This window comes from Neopsephotus bourkii, unplaced genomic scaffold, assembly GCF_033783945.1.
Source record: "Neopsephotus bourkii isolate Nb327-2 ecotype Australia unplaced genomic scaffold, CSIRO-AGI_Nbou_v1 NB_1433, whole genome shotgun sequence".
In the NCBI taxonomy this organism is placed as follows: domain Eukaryota; kingdom Metazoa; phylum Chordata; class Aves; order Psittaciformes; family Psittacidae; genus Neopsephotus; species Neopsephotus bourkii.
The window spans coordinates 3,829,625-3,853,104 of NW_026901910.1; the positions used below are offsets into that span (position 1 = coordinate 3,829,625).

The following is a 23,480-nucleotide window of genomic DNA, read 5'->3' on the forward strand; positions in this document are numbered from 1 at the left end:
CCTCAAGGAAAACTCAGCATTGCAAGATGAGATAAGGGGATCTCTGGCTGCTTGACTTCAGCAAAACAACTGCAGGAAGAGCCTTGTTGCATTCCCTTTCCAAGGGACCTGGCTGAGTCCAGGGAAGACTGCATCCCATCCAGAATCCCCAAGGTCATTTGGCACAGGCCAGCACAGGCTTAGCTCATGACTCCTGCTTTAGTGGGGATGCTGCCCTCCCCATCACCACCTACAAACCTTATCTCGAGGGTGAAATTTGTTTTAACCTCTAGGCCAGACCCACTTAGGACATGAAGCAGGTAACAGAGAGTGAGCTGGAGCCTTCTTCAGCACCTGGAGTGGAGATGAGTAACCACCATGGAGGAATACAGTCCAGAAGAGGATTAGGTCTTCCAGCATCCTGACTTCTCCTTTCAACAAGCACATGTCACACACTGAGGTGGCTCTGCCTGAGCTCCTCGGGCAGACAGAAGGCAGGAACAGTCAGCAGGACAAAGAAATCTCAGCAGCTTTCAGCCTGCCAAAGGTGTGTGTTAAACATACAGGTGAGAGGGAGGGAACACAAAAGTGCAAAACTTGGGACACTTTGTTTTGTGTAAAAACTTACATAAGTTTATTGAACTGATCCAAACCAATTACCTATTTGGCCTGAATTCCACTGCTAAGTCTGCGAGCAAACCAAAGGCAAACTGTGGGAGCAGGAAGTATATCCCCTGTGAGAGAAACCAGAGTAAAAAACAAGCTGGACTTAAAGAGTTCTTCCTTTTTCTTTAAAATTACATATGGATGCATCATTAATAGGGAGCAAGAATAGACCTTCACATTGAAATTACAGCTCAAGTTTCCAGTAACTGCAGAAAAGCAATCACAGAGGCAAAGGCCCGAGATGGCTAAAGCCCTTCGAACGCTGCTCTGGGGAAGGCGTCTCTCTACCGCCTACAGAAGTGCCACATTCAAATGAGGGAGGCACAGCTGCCAGGAATACATATTTCAGCCCCTGGGCTGCTTTCAGCACCTCGTTTGCATTTGCAACTCCATACACGAACAGAACCTACAGAATCTCATTTACAAGCAAGAACAGCAACCGACGGAGGCAGAGCCGCCAAGTCGCCTTCATCAGATTACAGACCCGCGGAGGCGAGGGCAAACCAAGAGCCTATCCCCAGAAGCAACGAGCACCATTAGGCTCAGCTCCTCTGAGCCACCACGGGCCACACAATTATCTGCCACCGGAATGTGTGCAACTCCCAGTAATGGGGGTTACAAATCCCAGCGAGGAAGCAGAGGACAGTCGTCACGCCATGCATATTCATCACATCGCCGGTTAAGCGATCCGCATGAAACATCTGGTCAAAACATGGATAGTCAATAGGAATGTATCCAAAAAAACACAACAGCACAGCATCTCATCTCAACACAAGGAGCCGTGCGACACTTTGGTATATAGCTGTCACCTAATTCCTCCCGAAGCAGGTGCTTTGCCCACTGCTATGCATGAACTAGCACGAACAACAAAACAGTTCTTGACAAAAGTAGCCCTCGGATAGAAGGAAACAAAAGCTAGAGAAGGCTGCAAATCTATTGTGTAATATAGATCCAGGGACCTTCTCCTAAAGCAGGTATATGCCAACACCACCAGGTCACAGCCCCTCAGGACATCACACTGATTTAAATCAAGCCTCCTGCTAGCTCAGGACCCTCACAGATTCTCGGCACCCATCCTTAGCCCTAAATCTCCTCTCTCGCTCAGAGGCCTCCCTCTTTCCCACTGACACTGTCCCCTCTTAGCAGTAACACGGCACACATACAAGATCTTTTCCCAGGAGGCATTACAAAAGGAAAGCAAGCCGACCTGGGGTATTTTGCCACATCAGTTGTGTGCCATTTGGCCCTACTTTTCAAAGTCAACCATCTGGACACATAAACTGTCCCTGGATTTGGACACGACTCTTTGTATGCGGGAAGCAAACCAGGATTGTTGGTTTCCAGCCCACAAGTGCTCTGCTAGCCACGCAGAATGTGAACTGCTTCAGAACATCATCCCGAAACAACCTTCCCCTAACAAAGTGACAAGGCAGTGGTATTCATACCACGACTTACTGACCTGAACAAACCAGGGGAGCAGGTTTGGGTGCTAGCACCAAATCCCTGTCAGCTCCATGGCACTTGTCACCTTGCATACCTGTAGGTGTTCTCTTTTCCACTCTTCCTGTCCCCACCAGGTCCACCGTAAATAAAAGCATGAGTACTGACTCTTCTGAGCTGGCACAGTGACAGCACTGGTCCCTCCACAGACTGGTTAAACTGTGGGTGAACAAACTTCAAAGCACATACTTGGCACTTCTTTAACATCCCATTCCACTCTTTAATGGTGTTTACTTCCTTTTCTGAAACCGAGACATTTAATTGTGTTGAGGATGTTGGTCAATAGTACAGCATCTCATTAATACCAGTTACAATGCCATAAACATACCCATATGGGTAATTACTGCTCTATAGAATTAGGTCAGAGACACTTTTGCATCCTCATCGGTCACTTACCTCTGACATTGCAGCGACTGAGAGATAACCTACTTAAACTGGAGGTCAAGGGGAGAAATAGGCTTCTAATAATAAACAACCATATCTTCATAAAACTTTGCTTTATAACAAAATATCTTATTAAACACAACTTTTCCTATGCCTATGTATGTATATATCATACAGAAGTGTTGGCTTAAGAGTTCTGCTATGAGGCAGCAAATGCCTTTCACTGCCCAAATGGAAAATACATCTTCAGTAAAGCTCTAGCTTATAAAAGCATCATCTTATGTTACACTGCCACCATCTCCCTGCTCTTTTGCTTTATGGGTACCACAGCTCTGCAGGTATGTGCCACAGCCTCTACGCTACTAATGGTGAGTCTTGCTCCATTTCCTATTGCTCATCTCAACAGGGCTGGGAAATTGACATTTTTGGCAGGGAGATGAGGCACAAATTAGTAACTTGTCTTAAATCCTCCCATTTTTATTCATTCCTCTGGATGCAGAACTACTCCGCTCTTACTGGTCCCCACATCCCCAACCTGAAGACTATGAGATAATACTTGTTCCCCTCCCCATCCTACCCCACCCCACGATCTAGGTAAAATATGAAGAGAAATACACAACTCCAAGAATATAAAAGGAGCTTGGTGATATGGACAAAAGCATTATGGGAAAGAAAGTGCACATGGGGAGAAGGGAGCGTTTCAACATTCAGGTCAGAAGTTCACATGTAACTCGAGCCCTCACTGCACAGCTTCAAAAACTTGTATGTAGCTGCTTATGAGTAGGCAATCTAAAAGGTCTTCAACTTGTCAAGGGGACAGAGGAACAAGGGACATAAGAGAGATAAAGGAAGGAGGATCTCATTGCACAACAAAGGGAATCTGCTCTGCAGTAGAAAATGGAGACTAATTTAAGCAGCAGCCTGCGATGCCTACGAGGTGCATGTAGGGGGGAAGCCAATAGAGAGAGTGAAAACCTGCTTTACAATAAAGTTGTTTTGTCACTCATCTTCTAGAAACTGATCTGAGCCAACACATTCTCCTAGTTCAGACCCTTAGCTGGGACCCCGCAGCTAGGAACCCCTGGGGGACAGTGCTAGGTTTCATTTCTGGTGCAACAGCAACAAACACAAACTTCATCTTTCCCCTTACTCTCTCCCAGGAGAGAAATCAATACTTTTTTTTTTTTCCCCCAAAAAAATCAGGACAGTATGGATATAAAGTGTGCATTTTGAAAATAAATTGTTTCTTTCTAATAAGGGTCTCTTTCTCTCCCCATTTTGTGCACTCATCTAACCCAATCCAGTGGAATTAAGTGGATGCACTAAGTACCTGAGCTCTGAATCAAGCGCAATACTGTTTTAGATCTTGTCACTGAACTCGAGCGTAACAAAAGGTTGAGACAGCACCTAGCTGCAAACAGATACTTGAGCAAGCTCGAGCCACAGTTGGATAGCTAGGCCATAGGGTGTTCTGGTGGAGCCCAAACCCTAACAATTTAGACAGAGAAAACAACAGGTGAAATTCTGCACCAAGCTATCATCTCCCTTATGGACCCTAGCACCCTTTAGCTTGAAGAAGTGACCATTCATGCCAAATCACGAGTATACCGGAGCATCAAAGGAAACATCAAGGTATTGCACACACTGAAACACACGCACTGAAGTCAACTGTCACCTCAAGGTCACCTGCAGTGGATGGCAGGCATGGTTTTCAGATCAGGGCACGTCCTCTGGGCTAAGAAATCACCTGCTAAAGAAACACAACCAAACCTCAACCAACCAACCGAAACAAAAACCTTGCCAAAACTCCTTAATGCATGTGTGTGGGTGTGGGGGGGCACGTGTGTGCACCCGAAAGAGGCTATTTAATTCTGGGCTCCACGTAAATTTTATCTCCATCCCGAATGCCGTAGGAATGCAGTGCTCGCGAGCTGTATTTCATCTCCTCGGGACCAAAGGGAGCTTCCTGGTCCAAGTAGAAGAGCAGCATGTTGCTTGTTGACAACTGCACGACAGTTTTTAAGTGCTTCTTCAATTCTGCCACAGTCTGATCCAGACGGATCGACATCTCTTCCACCTTATCCTGGAAGTGAATCTCCACCTTCACGCTGCTCTGTGGCCGAAGATCCACCACTGCCAAGGGCTCCAGCTTCCCGTACTTCGTGACCAGCTCGTGATACCTGTAAAATTAAGTGTGTCCAGAGTTACAGCAGAGCTGCTCGTAGTGTTTCACGAGTCAGTTTCTGTTTCACACTATGACTCTACCTCACTTGAGCTGCCACTTGATGCAAGGATGCTATTAGGCTGCAAAGCATAAGCGAACATTGGCAAGGAGAGTACAGTGACTGGATGACAAGAGGGTGAGCAAAGGTCCCAGGGTGTGATTCATGTGAAACCTGGAAGTCTGATGGAGCTTAAACCAGAATCCAGACAGCAACGAGCTCTCCTCATCCTCCATATCTGGCTCTTCTGAAATATCCTGCAGTTTAACTGGCACTTCAAGTCAAGATGGGAAGGATGGATGAGGCTCTTATGAGTAAAGAATGCTGCTGAGGTAGCATTCAAATTGCATGGAGCCGCTCTCCATACAAGTCTCCCTTTCTCTAAGACAACAGGGGAGTTTTCCTAGCAGAGCCACACACTGCACCATCACTTTCTCCTTGGAGCCACGTTCTCCAGCTGTCCCTCACAAGGCCCATCCTCGGGAGCCATCTCCTGCAATGGAAAGCCCATCTCACCCTCCCACTCCCTTCAGCAGGTATCACTCCAAGTCTGCATCTCCCCTGCCTGGCTGGGAAAGAGGCGAAACGACCACACAAAACACAATGTGACTGAAATGACAAAGACCAAGAGCTGCTGGGAAAGGTAACGTTTCAGAGGCCCTCCACTACGTGCTGTACAGAAAGCTCTTTTTGTTCCCAAGACGAGCCCGAGCTGAATGCGATCGGCGCTGTGTCACGGCCCCTGTTGAGCGATGATGGGACCTGGCAGGCTGGGTGACCCCAGGGAGTCCTGCTCAGGACAGGAATGCTCCTGAAGAACAGCAGACCCTCTGTCTGCAGGGAAATGAGGTAAGGGCCACAACGCACTAGGATTTCCCCAGTCTCACAGACAAAACGGGCTTTCACTAAGGCACAGCATCCAAAGGCAGGCTGGTGCCCTGCTCTCACACTCACCTGCGGAACGATAGGATCAGGCCTATTTCCTTAGAAAAACCATTAGTGCTGAAAGGAGACAGCACACTCCCCACATTTTACCCACTGGGCTACTGCCTGCAGTAAGAGCAAGTGGTAGCCAATGTGTCGCCAGCAGAGAGGAGATCTTTGCAGCACAGTTTCCAACACCTCTGGAAGGATATGGTCAGGAGAGGAATAGGAAGCAAACCTGCCCTTTGCTGCTTGCAGACCATTTTGGGATATCCCTTCAGCTCTCATCATCTCCACATGCTGCAACCATTCGTATGTGCCAACTAGAAGTAGTTCATGCCTGGGGAAACTGCAGTGAACAGGGCTGATGGTGGGAAGAGTATAAAGAGGGGGACAGATTTCAAGCCTGCTGAGAGACAGAAGCACCAGGAGTGGGCTAAGATTACCCAAATGCATGCTGTAAGTATGCAGAGGGTCAGGCAATGCTGTCTTATGTTTTCTCATGTGGAGGAAATGCAGAACAAGGTTTGAAGCCTGCTCCTTGTATACTAGCTGCAGCCTGCAAATAAAGTTAAGCCTGAATGACTGGCTTCCCTCAAATCAGTAAGAACGAAGGCACTCTGTTCATATGGTTCTTTTGTACCCCGATAATAGGCACCCTGGAGACTTTCATAATCACCCCTTGCAGCCTGGCAGTCGCTGGCTGCCAGAGCAGAGGATGCTGAAGAACTGAGCCTGGCTAAAAGTGTCTCTGATACTCTGCAGATAAACAGCAGACCAGGCAAGCGGAGGACTCATTAAAAACCCACAGACACAAAGACGTCAATCAAGAAGACAGCCAATATTGGACTGTAGGCTCAGCACTGCTTTCTAACCCACAACATCCAGAGAGAGGTTACTCTTTCCATTTCCCTCCTTTCTGATCCCTTTGAGCTGCAGCCCATGAAGACATGCGATGCAAGCAGAGGGGTTTGCTGTGTGCTGTTCACTTATCACATGCTGCACCTCGGCAGTCTTGCGGGGGGCTGCTTACACTCGTGAGGTTTCCATGCCCAACTGTGTCTTCTTCCTCTGCTTGAGGCAGCACTGCAATGCAGATGCCATACCCCAGCAAGAACATGCATGTGTCCTGACTAGACTCTAATTATGAATCACCTTCAGAGAAACCACACCAGATTTGGAAGCAAATAAGAGGAAGCTTCAGCAACAAATACACACGGAATCACTCTGCGGAGAATGCCAGCTTTCCCTTCCTACAAGGGCTGCTGCACATGGGTCCAGGAACTGAAAACCAGCCCTCGGCACTAGGGACACTCTCAGCCATCTGCAGCCTTGTTAGAAAATAGCTTGTAGTGGCACACAACTCCTCCAGAACAGAACAACCCTCTTTAGTAGCTGCTTAAGTCCCTTGGAAATGCTTCACAGATGAAGGGATTCAGACAAAGAGCCCATTGACCAAGAAAAGGGCAGTAACAGTGTTTAAAGGTTAAGAAATCAAAGGGGGAGGTAATTCTCCTGTATCTTAGTGAAATAGCATAAAGCTAGCATGTTGGTTATACCCAGCTTTTTTGGATGGGATGAGATACCAGTTATTTCTTACATGAGCTCCTGTCTGGAAACTGACCCTAGCTGCATGTGGTACTACATGCACACAGCCTGTTCCCAAAGTCCACATCCTAACAGTATCATCAAGTCGTATCCCACTGTATCCTTCTCAACAATATATGGGTCCTGGACATACAAAAAACTTGTCACCACAATACCCAGAGACACAAGGAAAAGAAACAGAGACTGACATGAACTCATTTAGTTGCCCTCTTATGCACAAGCCCTGGCAAGCTCGGTAATGCACACGCATTCCACCAGGATCAAAGGGCTACTCATACCTTAGCTCCCCTTTCAGTCTGCAGTTGAATACATCGTTATTCTCCCCTTCTAGAGCCAGGAACACAGGGACACAGAACAGGTTTGGTAGAAATAGAACGTTACGGAAAATAACCCATTTTAGGAGCAGCACCATGAGCTCATGGTCCCCGGCTCCCCATCCTCTCCCCTGCATCCTCCGCCTCTGCTGCAATTCCTGCCAATATTCTTCCCATTTTTCTGCTTCAAGGACTTTTAAAATTACAAGCAGGGCTTGTCCTCAGAAAAAGGCACAAGAGGGATCACCAGCTGTCTTGCTTCCCTGACTACATTAGTACCCTTCGCCTTTAAACTGACACCAGGATGCCTTTAACAAATACAGTAATTGCTGGACCTATTAGTATTCACATGAAATGCCATGCCCTCATTCCTATTCCAGCCTTCCCTTACCCTTACTGTATCACCAGGGCACATATGCAGACAGAAGACATTTTACTTCAGAGTTAAGCTGGAGGAAACACCAACCAGATTCCATTAGCACCTTTCTCGTCCGTACCAGACCATACCTTTGACCTTCTCTACCTCAGTTTGTCCCTTCCTCTGTCTGGAAACACACACACACTCTTATCCCACCCTCTTTCCACAAAGAAATGGCTCCGAAGCTTTGTTGTCTGTAAAGCACATGAGAGTTCCAGGGCAAAAGGCATGCCAATGGCTTGATGCCCCGTGATCCTTCCTCAGCTCATTAAGAAGCAGTAAGTAGATGCTGGCACAGAGAAGATACCAACTGAACAGCATCTGTCAAAGTTCATTAGTTTACCAAGATAAACGGATCATTGGGCATACTTTTTTGGCACAGAAAACCCATCAGATTTGCGATTTGTGGGCCTGAAAGTGAGGGGACAGCATCCCATCACCAGTCACATTCCACACACCAGATGGTCAAGAGAATTAGACGCCCTGGCCTGGCACCACAGAACACGTTTGTACTGGCTTGTGGGGACTCCCAAACACAGGTGGATTATGAAGCTAGCCATCAGGGAGTCCAGGAAGCAGTGAAGATCATGAATTGAACAGTCACGTTGTTTAATGGCACTTGACATGGACACTTTAAGACGAAACTTGACTCAGAAGTGATTCTACAAGTCATCAGACAATGTGCTAATACAACATGAAGTAAAACAGATTGAGAAGGCAAGACATGGAACAGCTAGCCTGATATAACACCATCTGTTCTGTCACCTTTCCTTTTGCCTTGCTGCCCTTCTGCCCCTGCTCTCCATTCCATGACAAGGGCTGCATACCTGAATGGGACTTCCTCCTCTGGGAATTCCATGTAATACCGGATGAAGAATCGCTCCGAGTCCTCTCGCTCCCCATCGGCAACGATGCTTCCATTGAGCTTGACGATAGATGGCAACCTGCATGCAGACACCAAGAAATACAGTCAGCAAGAAGAGAAACCCACAGGGTGACTGACAAGACAGTCATCGCCGCATTCAAATCCAAGTATTTTCATCTCACATGTGCATCATGTGCATGGGTATGTAGCAGGCTCAAAATTTGCTGAAAAGCAGATAAATTAGACTTAACATTGCCACTACTCCCATTTTCCAACACAACAATAAAGAAACCAAAGCTCACATCCTTCTGAGTGGTGAATTCACACCAAACCCTGTCTCCTAACAGCCTCTTCCTCCAATTACCCACTCCCAGCCATTCATTGCCATGTAATTCTTCTGCTGAGCAGAATGAACAAGGAACAGACCTGGCTATTAGCAGCTTCCTGCGTTCCTCAGTGGTGTAGGACTGCAGCAAAGGGATTCCTAGCAATTTCACTTCCTCGAGCTTGGGAAAAGAATTTAACTTGTCAATGTCTTCCCAGCAATGCAGACCTGCTCAGAAGAAAAGACTTGCTTAAACAAACACAGATAACACGTCATGTATCCAAGATAACAAGACAGAGCCAAAGACTATACATGACAGGCGAGCATCGATCTGATGCTGGGAGAAGTCAGCTTTTTGATCACGATGTACTGCAAAAAGTCTCTTTCATTTGCTACAAGACAAAGCAGTTTAAATTCACTCGTGATGGTTTGTATGTCTAGAAGGATGATCTCCACGCTGATTAGGGAGCTCAGCTTTTTATGGACTCTTTGGCCTCACTGCTGATGACTGACTAGCATCAGTTATGATGGCTGCATCTATAAAGAGATGCTGTCTTAAGTAGTATTAAAGTTATCAGGACTTTGGCCATTCTAGACATCACTAAATAGCTATTAAATAGCTTTACCTTGCACACATGACCACCTTGGGTCCCATTTCCACTCGTGACCCAAGGGTAAAACAGTCCCAGAAGCCATCCAGCCATTTAATGAAGAAGACTTTAACTCAATTTCAGCCCCCTGAAGACCTGACATCTGGGATAACAAAGCAGGCAGAGAGGGTAAAACAAAATAGGATTGAGCAGCAGTACAGCCCTCATTATGTGCTGACATCAACACTTCTCATCTTCTCTTCCACTTGCTGTGACTGCAGAAACATCTTCTGCAATGCTTTTCTGATGACTGCTCCAAAAGTTTACACTGGCAATGTGAGTTAGGAGACTGGTTTCTCTGAACAACATCCAACAGCTTCACCCACACAGTACAGAAAAAACCCAGAAATATTACTGGTTTAAAGAAAATCAGGGGTCTCATTTGAGCCTCAAGTCAGAAGAAGGGGCTCTTTTAAGAGCAGAAACAAAACTCCTAAGCATCATGGCAGGCAGGCAGTTTCTTTACCCATAGCACTCAAAACACATCTGCCAAGTGTTTAACATGCTCCTTGGGATTTCTGTTTGACTTTCAGCTCCCAAAACATCAAAATGCAATAGGAAGTCCAGAGTTCTTGAATATCTAGCATCAAAATTGCAAAACTACTTACCACAGGAGCACTCGCTACACTGTGAGACAGTGCTTTCAAACCCAGCTTAACAGGCTTTTCTTCCTCTAGTTAGCTTTAAGCTTTTATTATAAGGATTCCTTGATGCTAACATTGCAGAGCATGTTAATAAATCACCTTCTACCTTGGCTAACACTTAACTATCACTTGCACAGCACATAAAGCTGTAAAGAACAGAAGATTATGATGCATTAAGTACTCCTGCAGAAGAACTGGCATCTCACAAGCACATCACAGCCCTCACGAGCTGCCCTGCAGCTCCTGCTCCCCGAGCATGGGGTGCTCTTCCTGATATGCCAAATGCTGCTTCTCTTTCTGGAGCGTTGGCTGAAAATTCTCTGGGGCTGAAATGTAAAAGCAGCCTCGAGCATAACTTGTGAGCTTCTAATAACTGAGCACACATGACAGACAGCTTTTGCTGGTGAATGTTCAGCCCTCACATGCCACATACCTACACATACGCTCATTTTCACTCAGAATAAAAGAGGGATTAAAGGCAAATGGGAGTCTTTCATCCCCTCCACAGCCAGACATTTATCCTTCTCCAGCCAGGAGCATCTGAGGCTGGGACAGGAAACAGAGGGGAAACTACTAATGTAAAAAACCTGTGGCAGCTCCTTTTGAGTAGCTGCAGGTCCATGCTCCTCTGACTCATCCTTTAGATAAGGACTAACCTCAAAAAGCAGCAGGTGAAGCCCACAGAGATGGGTAAGTTGATTTCTCGCCTGTTTTCCTCCCCTAATGCTACCTTCTTCAGGTCAGGACACTTGAGTATCTCTGCTTGTGTAGCCCTGCGTTAGCACCATTAGAAAACTGGAGATGCCAGGTCTGTTGGGACTACATTTATCAACAGCTTTTCGATTCTGCAGAGAAGATAGGACAGACTGCTCAAAGGTCACTGAGCATTTCCAGCTCTGCTACAGCAACAGAACTATCCCAATGGTTTAGACTCTTGCTCAGCACTTCTACCTTCACCTGCCCTTTCTCCTACATTGCAGGAAGCAATGCTGACTGCAGGCTACTTAGTGCTAACGCAGCCTGAGAAGCAAGCACCTCAAGGCTGAAGTTTCAAAGAGCACAAAGCAAGTGTGGTTTTTCACCTTCTCAGGAGGAGAGGCTCAGTGCAGAGAACAAAATGCATACTGCTTCCAGGCTCTCACCTGACTTGTGCAAATTGATGGATCGCAGGTTGGGGAACAGCCTTGCTAGGGAATCCTCTGACTCTTCAATGGTTGTGAGGTTGTTGTTAGCCAGGATAAGCGTGTCCAGTGATGGAAACATAATTCCCAGTTTTCGAATTTCAGTCCAGTCTTGAAGGTTGTTATCAGTTATGTGGAGTAATTTGAGAGACTGACAGCAAACCGGAGAACAAGACACTGTTTCATAGTCATTAAGGCACAGAAAGAGCTCCTCCAAGCTGCACAGGGGAAGAAAGATCAGATCACCATCTCAGCATACATTGAGATTTCAGGTACAGGGACACGCGCATGCGCTTTTAACATGACTTTCTACAACAGCTCTTATGTGATTTGAAAAGTTGGTGTAGAGAAGAGCTTTGAATGGAGCATTTCATCTCCATTTCTGCTTCCACTTCTAAGCTTCCTCCACAGATGAAAACCACCTCCAAGTGTTCCCCTAGCCCCCCACTATTAACCATGCAACAGATTGCTCTGGGTGGTGTCCCATATATGTGCCCAACAAGCCACCAACCCAGCCCCAGTGGTGGCTGGTAACTGCTCTCAATGCTCACAACTTAAAGAGACGTCTTTACATGACACTGATGATGCTTTTTTCCCTACATCACTGGTTTTGCCAAGTATCCCCATTAAAGAATAAACAGGTCCCACTAAGTTTTCAGCCAACTAAAATAGCTCTCCTAATCCCAAGGAAGTGAGCATTGGCTACGCAGGTTATACCTCATCATCATCTCTGCTCACAAAGCTATACAAAGAGGGATCCGTTATCAAATCGAAGCCACTGAGGACATGTGCAGAAACAGAATGCCTTTGCCAAGGTGGACTGTGGCCAAGCCACAGAAATCAACACTTCTGCCCAGAAAAGCATGATGAAATATTACTTGACAAGTGGCCAGGCCCTCAGACTTGCATCTCATTCAAAAGCTATTAGCACAGGTATGCATCGCACCATTCATTCTGCAGTGACTCAGAGGAAAGCATGTCACCTCCTACATTGTTGGGGTCATTATTCATCTCTGGTATGCAGATTTGGATGAGAAGCCCAAGGCTTTGCAACACCATTGATGCTCTTTTAAGACTACATATTTACCTGGCCAGTTCCCCTCTCATCCCTCACCATGTGATTTGACCTGCATACAGCAAGCACCCCTTTCTATGCCCCACTTGCCATGCTTACTCTGGTAACTCCTGCAGGATTGTGTGGACTGTCTCCCAGGAAGCTTTGCTGTTGTTGAGCACAAGTTTGCGAACCCCAGCGAAAGAGCCAGCACACCTTCGCTCTAAAACGGACAAACTGAGAGGGTTGGAACTCAAGTTTAGAAACTCCAAGTGGGGAACGTTGGACACAATTTTACTGACCTAAGTGGGGAGGGGAAAAAGAGAGAGAAAGAAAAGTGTATCAGGCAGTGATCTAACCTCATGCATTAATACCCTATCCCCTAGAAGAGGGGCCTTCGGAATCACCACGAGCCAAAGAAATTATATTGGGGGGGAAAAAAACAATGCTTCTGGATAACTACCCCCTGTAAATCATACTCCAGCTATTCACTGATGTAGATCGATTGGTTAATTGCTCATTCACCTCAACAGTTCATTTAATTACACTCTCCAAGCTGCTTGGTAAGAGAAAGCCAGTCTCTTGTGAGAGGTCATAAAATCCACCTCAACACCAAGATCAAGCTGCAGCACGCTACAGGAGCCAGCATACTGTACCCCTCTTTTAGCAGGAAGGGAATTGGCACATCTCTTGGGTTTATGGCCACTTGCTCAGCTTTACGCTGTGCCCCACTAGCCACAGACCCCACAATTATGCCCAACTTAAAAGCCAGAAGCTCACTGCACACATACAATGGATTTCTTACTCCATTCCATTACTCTGAAAACAGCAGCTTTCTTGCATTCGATCCCAGTGTTGGATGGGAAGAGATGGGGCAGATTATGACATACACAGGGCCCAGCTGCTAGCAAAGGGCAGTTGTCTCATGCAGCGGTTGAAATCAAGTGTTGAATGCATGATGCTGGAGACAGTCTCCCTCAGAATAAGACAGGAGACACAATCCCAGTTCATAGCAGATACACCCCCAGTAGAAAACCATCTTCCCTGGCTCTAATCTCAACAGACAAGCATAACATCTCTCTCCTACTCACTGAGTAGGCTAACATGGAACTAACAGGAACAGGGAAACCCCGTTTTGTGACCCCCATGCCAGAGCTGGGACATCTCTGCAAACACTGAGTTAACAACTTGTTTAAAGACAAGAGTTTGATGCAACAGAAACACATAAACGTGTTTATGTTGCAGATCCTGTTCTTTTCCATATATTTCCAACAGTAAACACTAACATAAAAGCAGAGCATAAGCCAGTGAGGAAATGTTAACAACTGAACACATTGCAATTGGTTTACTCATATTACATTGCATTTAGCTAGCATAAATGCACCCAAGCACTTCAGAGGATTTTACAATAGCATTTAGCATTAATCAATGAGTCCTCAGAAATATCCTTTGAGGTAAAAGTTACTAAACCTGTTTTGCAGATAGGGAAACAAAAGAGGGGAGAGAATAAATACAGAATTGGTAGCAAAGCTGGGAATCAGCTGCCATTACTTGGACCTCCTCAGTTCTTGCTCTGTTAAAAGCTGCACTGTTCATTAACCTCTTGGTGTTAGAAATGGCAGTTCAAGTGCTTTGCAGGATATATATATAGATATATATATATATATATATTTGTCATGCCCAGTCCAAGATCATAAGTCATGAGGTAAATGGATTGAAGTGCCCAAATGGATTAAATTCATCACGTGTATTGCTCAGTTGTTGTCAGAGTAAATAAGCATCAGCTTCAAAGATGAGAAAGAAGCCACAAAAAATGGAAATCTCTCTCATTTAAGTGAATAAAGCACTCTTCTAAGCTGCAATGCGTTTGCAGTCATGGCAATAGCCATCAAAGTTACTCAGAAAGATGCACACGTAGCCATTTTACCTCATGCCAGTCTTCCAGTTTATTGTCAGAAAGATCTAGCTCAGACACATGAGCACAGAAGGCAGCGATTTCATTCTCATCCCCTGCACAGGTTATGCCACAGCTGTTCAGTACCAGCACGCTCGGAAGGTTGAGGCGATCTGAAACAGGGAAAAAGAAAAGATGCCCTCTGGTCAGCATTGCATTGCTTACTTACAGAAGGTAACAACAAGCACAAACATGACATTGAGCAACAGAAAAACACTATCAGTAATTCCCCAATTCACACATATTTAGGGATCTCTAGATAAACATGGATTTTATAACAAGTGACCGACAACATGAAGAAGTCTTCTCTTGTCTAAACATGAAGTACCACTCGGTATCAGTGCTCTTCAGTTACCACATGTATTTCTGTTCACACGGCAGCAAGGATGGGGCAGTGTTTCATAGTTTGCAGTATGTCTCATATCAGTTCTTGCCAGAACTTCTGCTCTTCCCCAGGCATCTGCTACTGCAGATAGGATGCAGGACTAGGTGGACTGTTAGTTGCACAGTCAGCCTCCCTTATGCTCTGGTACTTAGCCCACTTGTGGTTACTAACAGCAAGGATGTATTTTAACATTTCTATTCTAAGCTTTCCCTTTTCAACAATGTAAAACGTTCAGCATTCTTACAGCCTGCAAAAAGCTTACGCCTTTACTCTGCCTTTTACATTCCTGTTTTGCTCTAGTTCCTGCTCAGGCAGGTAAAAGTTCTTGCAGTTATTTCACAGACAAGAACTTGGATCTCAATGACGACCTCATTTGGTAAGGCCAAACCATGACAAAGTTACAAGATTTGTAACAGGAAACCATTTCAACACAAGAAACACATATTAAGGCAAGGCAAGCCATCAGTCTTACACTCTTCTGCATACAGTAGAGCTCTCCCACCTCTGTGGAGTATCTAAATCTAACAGCAAGCTTTTTCCTAAAAAGATGGCCCTTTTTCTCTCTCCTTAATACTTGATAGCTACACAACTAGAAAGCAATTCTAGCAGCAGACAATTATCTGGTGTGATCAGAGTTTACAAGTTTCCTGCAAGCTTGTTTATTAGCATCCGGCTTCTTTAAAGGGTAGTTATGATACGCTTGTAAGTCACATCTTAATCACATTTTAGACTTAAAAACATGCCCTTTTCCCAGCATCTAAATAGCTCAGTTAAGTGGGTGCTCACACACTGGAGAGAGGGCACTGACTGAACAGCCCATCAGGCCCATTTCCTCTTCATGTTAATTTTGAGCAACACACTGTTTGGTTTATCCTCAACTGAACTCAGGCCCTTTTTTTCTCCTCTGTCACACTCAGTAACTGTGAACTTCATCCAGCTGACTTCCAGGGCTCCTTTTCCCTTTGGGGCTGGTTATGATACAAATTGACTTGACGGGATTTAAACCACACTTTCCAATCAAGATGGGTAAGAGGTTACACAAAGAAGAGGCAGTTCCACTAGCATGTGGCATTGACCTCCAATTCAGATCAAGTGTTATGTATTTGTTAAGCCATCTCTGCCAAAATGCCCACACTTGCAGCCAATAATGAAAGAGCGGGTATCTCTAGTCTGAAGAAAATTAACTCCAAGGACTGCTGAACCCTCAGAAGTCAGCCTGTATAAGGCCTTATTTCTATCTTTCATTGACAGATTCTGACTCTCTTATGCTGTAGGGAAACTTACTTTTTACAGCTACCAGTTCAGCCCCTAGATCAACTTTCTGTCTTTGTTAGATTGCAGTCTCTCAGCTCTTCACTAAGGAACACATTATAATACATCGTGATGTTTCTTTTTCTGGTTAATTCAGGACAATATAAGAATGGCCAAGAAACTGATCCCACCCAGAACCCCACAGATGCTCAGCAAGACCAGAAGCCTAGTTCACCTACCTTTCATAGGTGAACCCTGTGGAGTTGCTGGGACGTGCACCCCCATACCAGGTCCACGACGATATGGGAAGTTCTCAGGGCTGTATTTCTCACAAAGAACTTGCATGAAACTCCTTCCACTGGGCTGGTCCATGCTCCCTTCTGGTTAGCACTGAAAAAACAGAGCACATAAACAGTCAGCAACCAACAATCATCTCCAGTACTGGTCCTTGGAACACATCACAAAGTGACTCGATGGGTTACGAGTTTCACTTCTGAACTACAGATCAGTCTAATAGGTCCTATTTCCAATGCAAAATTACAGTCAAACATTACCTGAGAAGAAACCAAAACCAAGCAGGGGGTCCAAGCTACACAAATGTGCTTTCAATCATATCACAACAGGCCAAGTATGAGGCCTCCTTGTCCCACATGTTCTTACAGGACAGTTGCCAATGTGCCCCAGGCTGCAAAACATGATTTCCATACCTGCCAAGAGGACTGTGTGATACTCACAGATATCTTTAAGCACATTTGCAGGGCAGCAAGAAGGGGAAAGAGCAAGAAGCTGTTTAGGAGTGAAAGATTGCTCAAACAAACGTTTTCACCCTTTTGTTTAACTCAGGACTTTCCATCAGGCTCAGCTTTTTGGATGGGGAAAAAAAGAAAGGAAAAAAGGATCCACACCTCTCTAACTGTTCAGAAAGAAACACTGTGCAAAGCAGGTTATGGTTTGCTTTTGTAATATCAGGGCAATGGTGTAAAGAGCTTGGAGCCTAACACTCTCTGCTAGCAAGACTTCCATCAGCTGCCTCACTGGGTGTCATGGAACTACTCGAGTTTGATGGTAAGCTTACTCAGGGCTCTCACCTTCCCTGACAGCAGTGCCCCATTCAAAGCAAGCTTTGGCCTCATAAGAAGCATTATCATTTCTTCTCTGACACTGGCAATGAACTACAGATCTCCCATCCCGCCTGCAAACCTGTTCTTCTAATTAGAGCTCAATTGCTGTGTCACGAAACAACTCTCAAGCACATATGAGCACATCATTTGGCCAGTCCAAAAAGCCAGTTTTGCCAATTCAATTTTGCAGCTGCTTAATGTATCTGGAAGATAAACGTGCCCTTCATATCTGTGCCTGTCACGGAAGAGACAGCACAGGAAAAAGGACTCACCACACTGCAGGCTGCCTAGAAAGATACCGAGTGTCAGCTGGAAGTATATTTGGCACAAAGACACCGTGATGGTCGGCGTTCTGCTGTACCCTAGGTGGAACTAAGCTTATCTGTCCTACTTTCCTGCACAGAGGCTGACCTTGACATTGTATAGTTGTCTGGATAATGAAGGAATTTAGCTTGATACATGCACCAAGGGAACCACACTGCTCCCAGGTTTCACACAGGCCATGTAGTCCGGAGCAGTGCCTGCTACCAGCCATGGACACGGAGCAGAGATCCACATCCACAGCTTCTAACACAAGGCACGGATTCAACTGCAGGTTTCCTACAGGGTACCATTAGTCATGGAACAGCATTTTTCCTGAGAACTGCATCATTACATTTCTAGTATAGTAGCAAAACCCAGCTCACAAAGATACATACATTATGCACATAAACCTGCACCTCCAGGTGGAAATCCTTACTTCTGAGTTCCTGCTGGGGTCACATGCATGTTGAAAGTGATGTTGCTAAACAATACTGCATTAAAGTTTCTGCCTGCTGTCATAAACTTCCCTTTAGCTTTATTACAGGAAAGAAGAGATAGAAAATCCCGAGCAGAATTTATCTAACTGATGTTCAGGTCTCCTTTGCTGAGAATCAGCTGCTTAACAAACTACTTCTTCATAGACAAAACTAAGACCTTTCTATCACAAAGGACTTCATTATAATAGGAAGCAAGCTGACTGAAGCCTGTCAAAATTGTTATATTATATAACAAGTTCACATGTCACAAATAGGGATTTACAGAATTGGTCTTACTTAAAATACCCCAACAAAACAAACACACCTTTTGCAGCCCTCAACAACTTGGCTGATGCATATCTCAAACTGAACTTCCTGTCACTTAGATTATCTAGAATCCAAGAAGAAATCAAAGTTTGCATTAGGAACAAGGCATTTAGGTTTCTGCTACACCATTCTGCATGCTACAGGAACAATCTGCATTGACAGCCAAGGCTTTAGGTTGAAAGGCCTCATTCCAGAAGTGGGTTTGGAGCTCAGTGCTGCAGGACACACTGATACTGCTCCCTGAATGCACATTCAGACATCCTGGTCTGGCAATTCTGGAACTCCCCCATGCATAAAGCTGTTTGTCCTTCACATTGCTTTTTTATCAGCTCCATTCCCCTTTAGCTGCTGAGCAAACATCAGCTGGAATCCCAAATGAGAAAGTCACCTTAACATCACAAAAGAGGCAAAAAGCTACACAATGAGAGCAACCCGGAACTGAGAATAAACACCTCCCTAATGCCATCTACATTCAACAGCTTTGAATCACAAACATTTTCTTTCTCAAGCTATACTTTTGCATGCCAAAGCCATTGCCAGATGACAAAGATGTCAGGGAGTGGGCAGCCACCTTTCCCACTTCCCTTCTCCTCCCGTTTCACATTCACTATAATCATCTGTCATGCACGTGGCTCCTCTGAATCACTACAATTGCTCGAGAGCAAGGACTGGCAGCATGCAAAGCAAGGATGACACATTTCAAGTGCACGTCGCCTGCACAAGGGCAGAGTGGTTTGCAAGGTGCCCATTTCCGAGCGCTTTCCTGCCGGCGGCACAAGGCACAGCTCATGGCCTGACATAACTCTGGGGTTTCTAAGTGACAAATGCATGCTCCAAATGATGCACTCAAGTCTTTGGAAGGTGTCAACGAGTCGTCTTTGTTGTCTATATTGAAATGCTCTGCCGGAAGGCTCCAGTGACACATGTGTCTACAGAGAGCACGAGCCTGACTTAAGATCCAAGGCAGTGAAGTGACAGGATAACACCCAAAATGACATGAAAAACATTTCTATCCCCATGCTATAAGCCCATGAGGAGAACAAGAGACCCTCCAGGAGAATTGCATCACTAATGCCATTCTAATGAAGCCCAGTGCCACCCGAATGCCTGCAGAGCAGGTCTTGACCAGCCACACACCGAACACACTTTGACATGTTTGGATACGTGGAAAGCAAAGCGTAAGGAAGAGAAGCGACACAACAAACATCTGCCTACAAGAAGCTGCTGTGTCCTTCTCCTACGACATGATTCAGGGTTATTCTATATGAATTCATCTTGACAGACAGAGATGCATACCATCAGGGTAGACACGCTGACCCCAAGCACACCGAACCCTGCCTCTGACAGGATGCTCCCAGCTCTCCCCTTGGGGGCTGCTGCAAAGACAAACTCCACCGCACAAGTGTGCAGCCCCCCCTTACCGGCCCCTGCCCTGTGCTGTGAGGCCCCACGGTGCGGGGCAGCCCCGGGTCCCCATCCCCGAACGCCCAAGAGCCCCTGGGCCGGCCCGGCCGCCTCGAACACGGACGTTAAACTGCCCCGACGCCCCTCAGACGCCCCGGGCAGGCCGGACCCCGGGTGGCAGCGGCCCCCCCCGCTGGGGCAGCGTGGCAGGAGCCGGTGACACCGGTGACAACCCCGCTTTCCCCCCCCAGCACCCCCGGCCCCGCTCACCCAGGCCCGGCGGCCGCGTCCCGCATCGACCCGGAAGCAGCTCGGCGGCAGCCAAACATCACGTGATGGAGCGCGGTCACATGGAGACGGGGCCGGGCGGCGGAGGCGTCCCGGTTGCTATGGAGACGGAGACACAGCCTCCCCACCCCTCGAGAGGCAGCAACATCTGACGTCACCTAACCGCATCGTGACGTCAGGCAGGGATGCAGGAGGGTGACGACAAGATGCCCGCACCCCCTATGGCTCCCAGCCCAGCCAGTGCCCCATAACCACTCTCACGGCTGCACATTGGTACCCAAAGATGCACATGGGTAAATGATACTCATCCCCAATGTGATGTCAGCCTGTGAGCATCCTTCTTCAGGCAGAGCTCGTTATTTATCTGCCCTATGCCCTCTGCGGTGGCACCTTTCCTGCAGTGGCTGGTCATGACTTTAGGAGGAGGGAGGATACCACGACCTCAGGAGGATAAATCATGCAGGGAATAAGGACTAATGTGCCTAGCAACAAGCCTGCCGGGTTCACCATCCCCATCCTTACATTAGAAGCACCAGAAATTGCCCAAAACATGGCCTCTCCTTCCTGCAGTTTGGAGGAAAGCTGCATTAGTCATGGATGAATAGCTGCAGCACATCTACACACTCTCCCCAGCCTGTAACATCATCGGGACAACCTCATCCTGTTACTTACACACCCTGATTTATGCACAGCCCATCCAGGCAGCACCATACAATGGCAGCATTGTGGGTGCTACCCAGGACAGTGCTCAGCACCAGCTCCGTGGTGTGTATGTGAGAGACTGGTTTAACTCCTGCTCTGCCATTCTGCCTCCCTTTGCACTGACTCACATGCACAGATTTACAGCCAGGAGACAGACAGCTCATGCTAGGTCAAGGAGGCAATTCTTCTGGGAACCCCACAGCTAAAGCAGCAAAAACCCTCCATCCCATGAAGCAAAGCGAGCCTCAGGCAGACCACTGCCAGAGCTGGAGCCATCAGCACATTGCCACATTAGCCCCAGCTGCAAAGTTAAAAGCTGCATTAGGCTTAAAAGTGCCCCAATGTTACTAATCCCTAAAAGGCAGCAACTCTGTCTCCTATTCCCTGCTTCTCCTTGGTGCTGGACTTGGTTCACTCACAGTATATGTCTTCAAGACACTGGTGGGGAAAGTCTGAATCCCCAACATCGCCTGACACAGGATAATGAAGGATTCACATTACTGCTCTTCATCCCAGGGCAAATCCCACCATTGCCACTGTGTGAAAGGGGTCAAGGTTTTCAGGTGGCACAGTCCAAATCGCATCCACTATCTCCTTGTAATTCTGCTGTGTGGCACCGTATCATCCCCAGACTCCTTGCAGCAGAGCACTGGCAGCCCAAGCTGTCAAGTGCTGTAATATATGCATGGCTTTCACAGGCCTGACTTCCCTTAAGCAGAGAGAAAAACACTTTGGTGTTCTTTCTTATTACCCTGTTGACACAACAGTGGTTTTATTTTGTTCCTATGCGGGCCAGCACAGATGAACACTGCCTTGCTAATGCTCCATAAAACCCCATCTACCTGCATGCTCTGAATGGCTTATTTGATTCTTTTAATACATTCCAGAGAGAGCTTTGTCTCCATTCGGTTTTCCTTCCCCCACTACTTCTCGTATCTGTTTCAGTGAGATAAAGAACTCCATCGCATTCAGAGGCTACACTCTTTTACTAACAATCCTCATGTTTTTTGCACAGCTTACGTGTGCTATTTAGTTGCTAGAAGGCAGACAGCGCATACTTTAGCTGGTAACTGGCACCAGCAGGCTACGTTTTGGTTTGAAATACATTTCAATTGCTGCTTTCTATAGTTACAGATCAACTGGATAGAAGAGATATCCGTGTTAACCTCCGTTGGGTCAGTGCTGCAAGTGTGAGAAAGTGACCGGTGTATCCCCTGGCCCGCATTAGAGACCGTTCCAGCAGGGACTGGACAAGCCAGGAATTGTTAACACAATATAGTCTTTCACCTCTAGGGGCCAGTTTGAATCCAGCCCAAGCTAGGGCTGATTGAATGTGCTTATCATCCGTTGGCTGGCTCATTGTCCAAGTGAACTAAGTTTGCTGGGTCTCAAACGACACCCCCCCCCAGCAGACAGGTATCCACTTGCTGAAGCTCTTTCTACCATTGACCATCATGGGTGACCCTTCCCTGGCAGACTCCACTCCTTCCCACCTGCAGGATTCAAGAGGCCACGGGAACCAGTTACCTCTTTACTTGCTTCCTCCCTGTCTGGCTGTGCAGGAGATGGCAAAGGTGGTGTTCAGCAGTGCTGGAGATAGTTCACGCACATGGAACCGGTGTCACTTAAGAAGCATTCACCCCATGGTGGGTGACAGAGCACCCCAAACCCAAATACATTGTTTTCAGGCTTTTAGAGCCGAAAAAAACATCCTCAACATATGAAAAAGTCCCATCACAATCCTTCCCTCATTACTCACACTTCTAGTGTACCACATGTCACCCATCCTCAAGGGGGGCACTTACCATGGTCCAAGCAGCTTCATGGGTTCCTACATACTGAGGCCAGAAGGGAACCACTGTTAACATCCAGAACACAAGCCACAGACTCCCCTAATTTCATTCCCATCTGATCTGGAGCAGCTCTTTCAGACACAATACACATGCACCCTTGAAAAATTACCTGAGACGGAGAATCAAACCCAGGCCGTGCAAAATCAGTTAGTTTCTCACTACCTTAATGAGGGAAAATAAATAACAATAATAAAAAAGGCATGATTCTAGTAGGAATGAGACACCTAAACCCAATTACTTCCTAACCCACGCTAATAGCGTTCAACAGGTCTCACTGTGCCCAAGGAAGCAGCATCACGTCACACATGGGGACGCAAACCCACTGAGATCACAGAGTTTCTCTGGGGTGTACATGGAGATAATGGCAGCAGCAGAGGAAGGAGCATCTGCTGCTTATCTGTATAATTTTCCCTATATTTAACTCACCAGAGGTTTTAGGGGGAGGAGGAGGGAGAGGACTTGAAACATACGCAATTTTCTACTTCTTTTCTGCAGCTTTTTGATCCTTTTGCTTCTGGGTTTGGCAACTGCAACTTTCTTCATCCTTGGAGATTATTCTTCCATTCCTCAAAGAGACTTCAATTTTCTCACAAATCTCTTTTCCTTTCACTTAATTTAAACATTTATGGCCAATTTCATGATTTAATAATGAGAAATAAAATTGGAGATTTACTAAGTGTCG

At 46.4% G+C, this 23,480-nt stretch overlaps 1 protein-coding gene across 1 annotated transcript in view; it reads right to left on the bottom strand.

Moving 5' to 3' along the window:
* Nucleotides 1–585: 585 nt before the first annotated feature.
* Nucleotides 586–23,480, bottom strand: part of TBCEL (tubulin folding cofactor E like) — a 320,977-nt gene continuing 298,082 nt past the window's right edge. Inside the window, exons 2-8 of the mRNA XM_061368545.1 lie at nucleotides 16,564–16,706; nucleotides 14,662–14,801; nucleotides 12,855–13,036; nucleotides 11,642–11,898; nucleotides 9,307–9,433; nucleotides 8,843–8,959; nucleotides 586–4,709 (exon numbers count right to left, since the gene is read on the bottom strand). Coding sequence (XP_061224529.1) covers nucleotides 4,391–4,709; nucleotides 8,843–8,959; nucleotides 9,307–9,433; nucleotides 11,642–11,898; nucleotides 12,855–13,036; nucleotides 14,662–14,801; nucleotides 16,564–16,696 — 1,275 coding nt within the window. The 5' untranslated portion in view covers nucleotides 16,697–16,706 and the 3' untranslated portion in view covers nucleotides 586–4,390. The remainder of the gene's footprint in view (nucleotides 4,710–8,842; nucleotides 8,960–9,306; nucleotides 9,434–11,641; nucleotides 11,899–12,854; nucleotides 13,037–14,661; nucleotides 14,802–16,563; nucleotides 16,707–23,480) is intronic.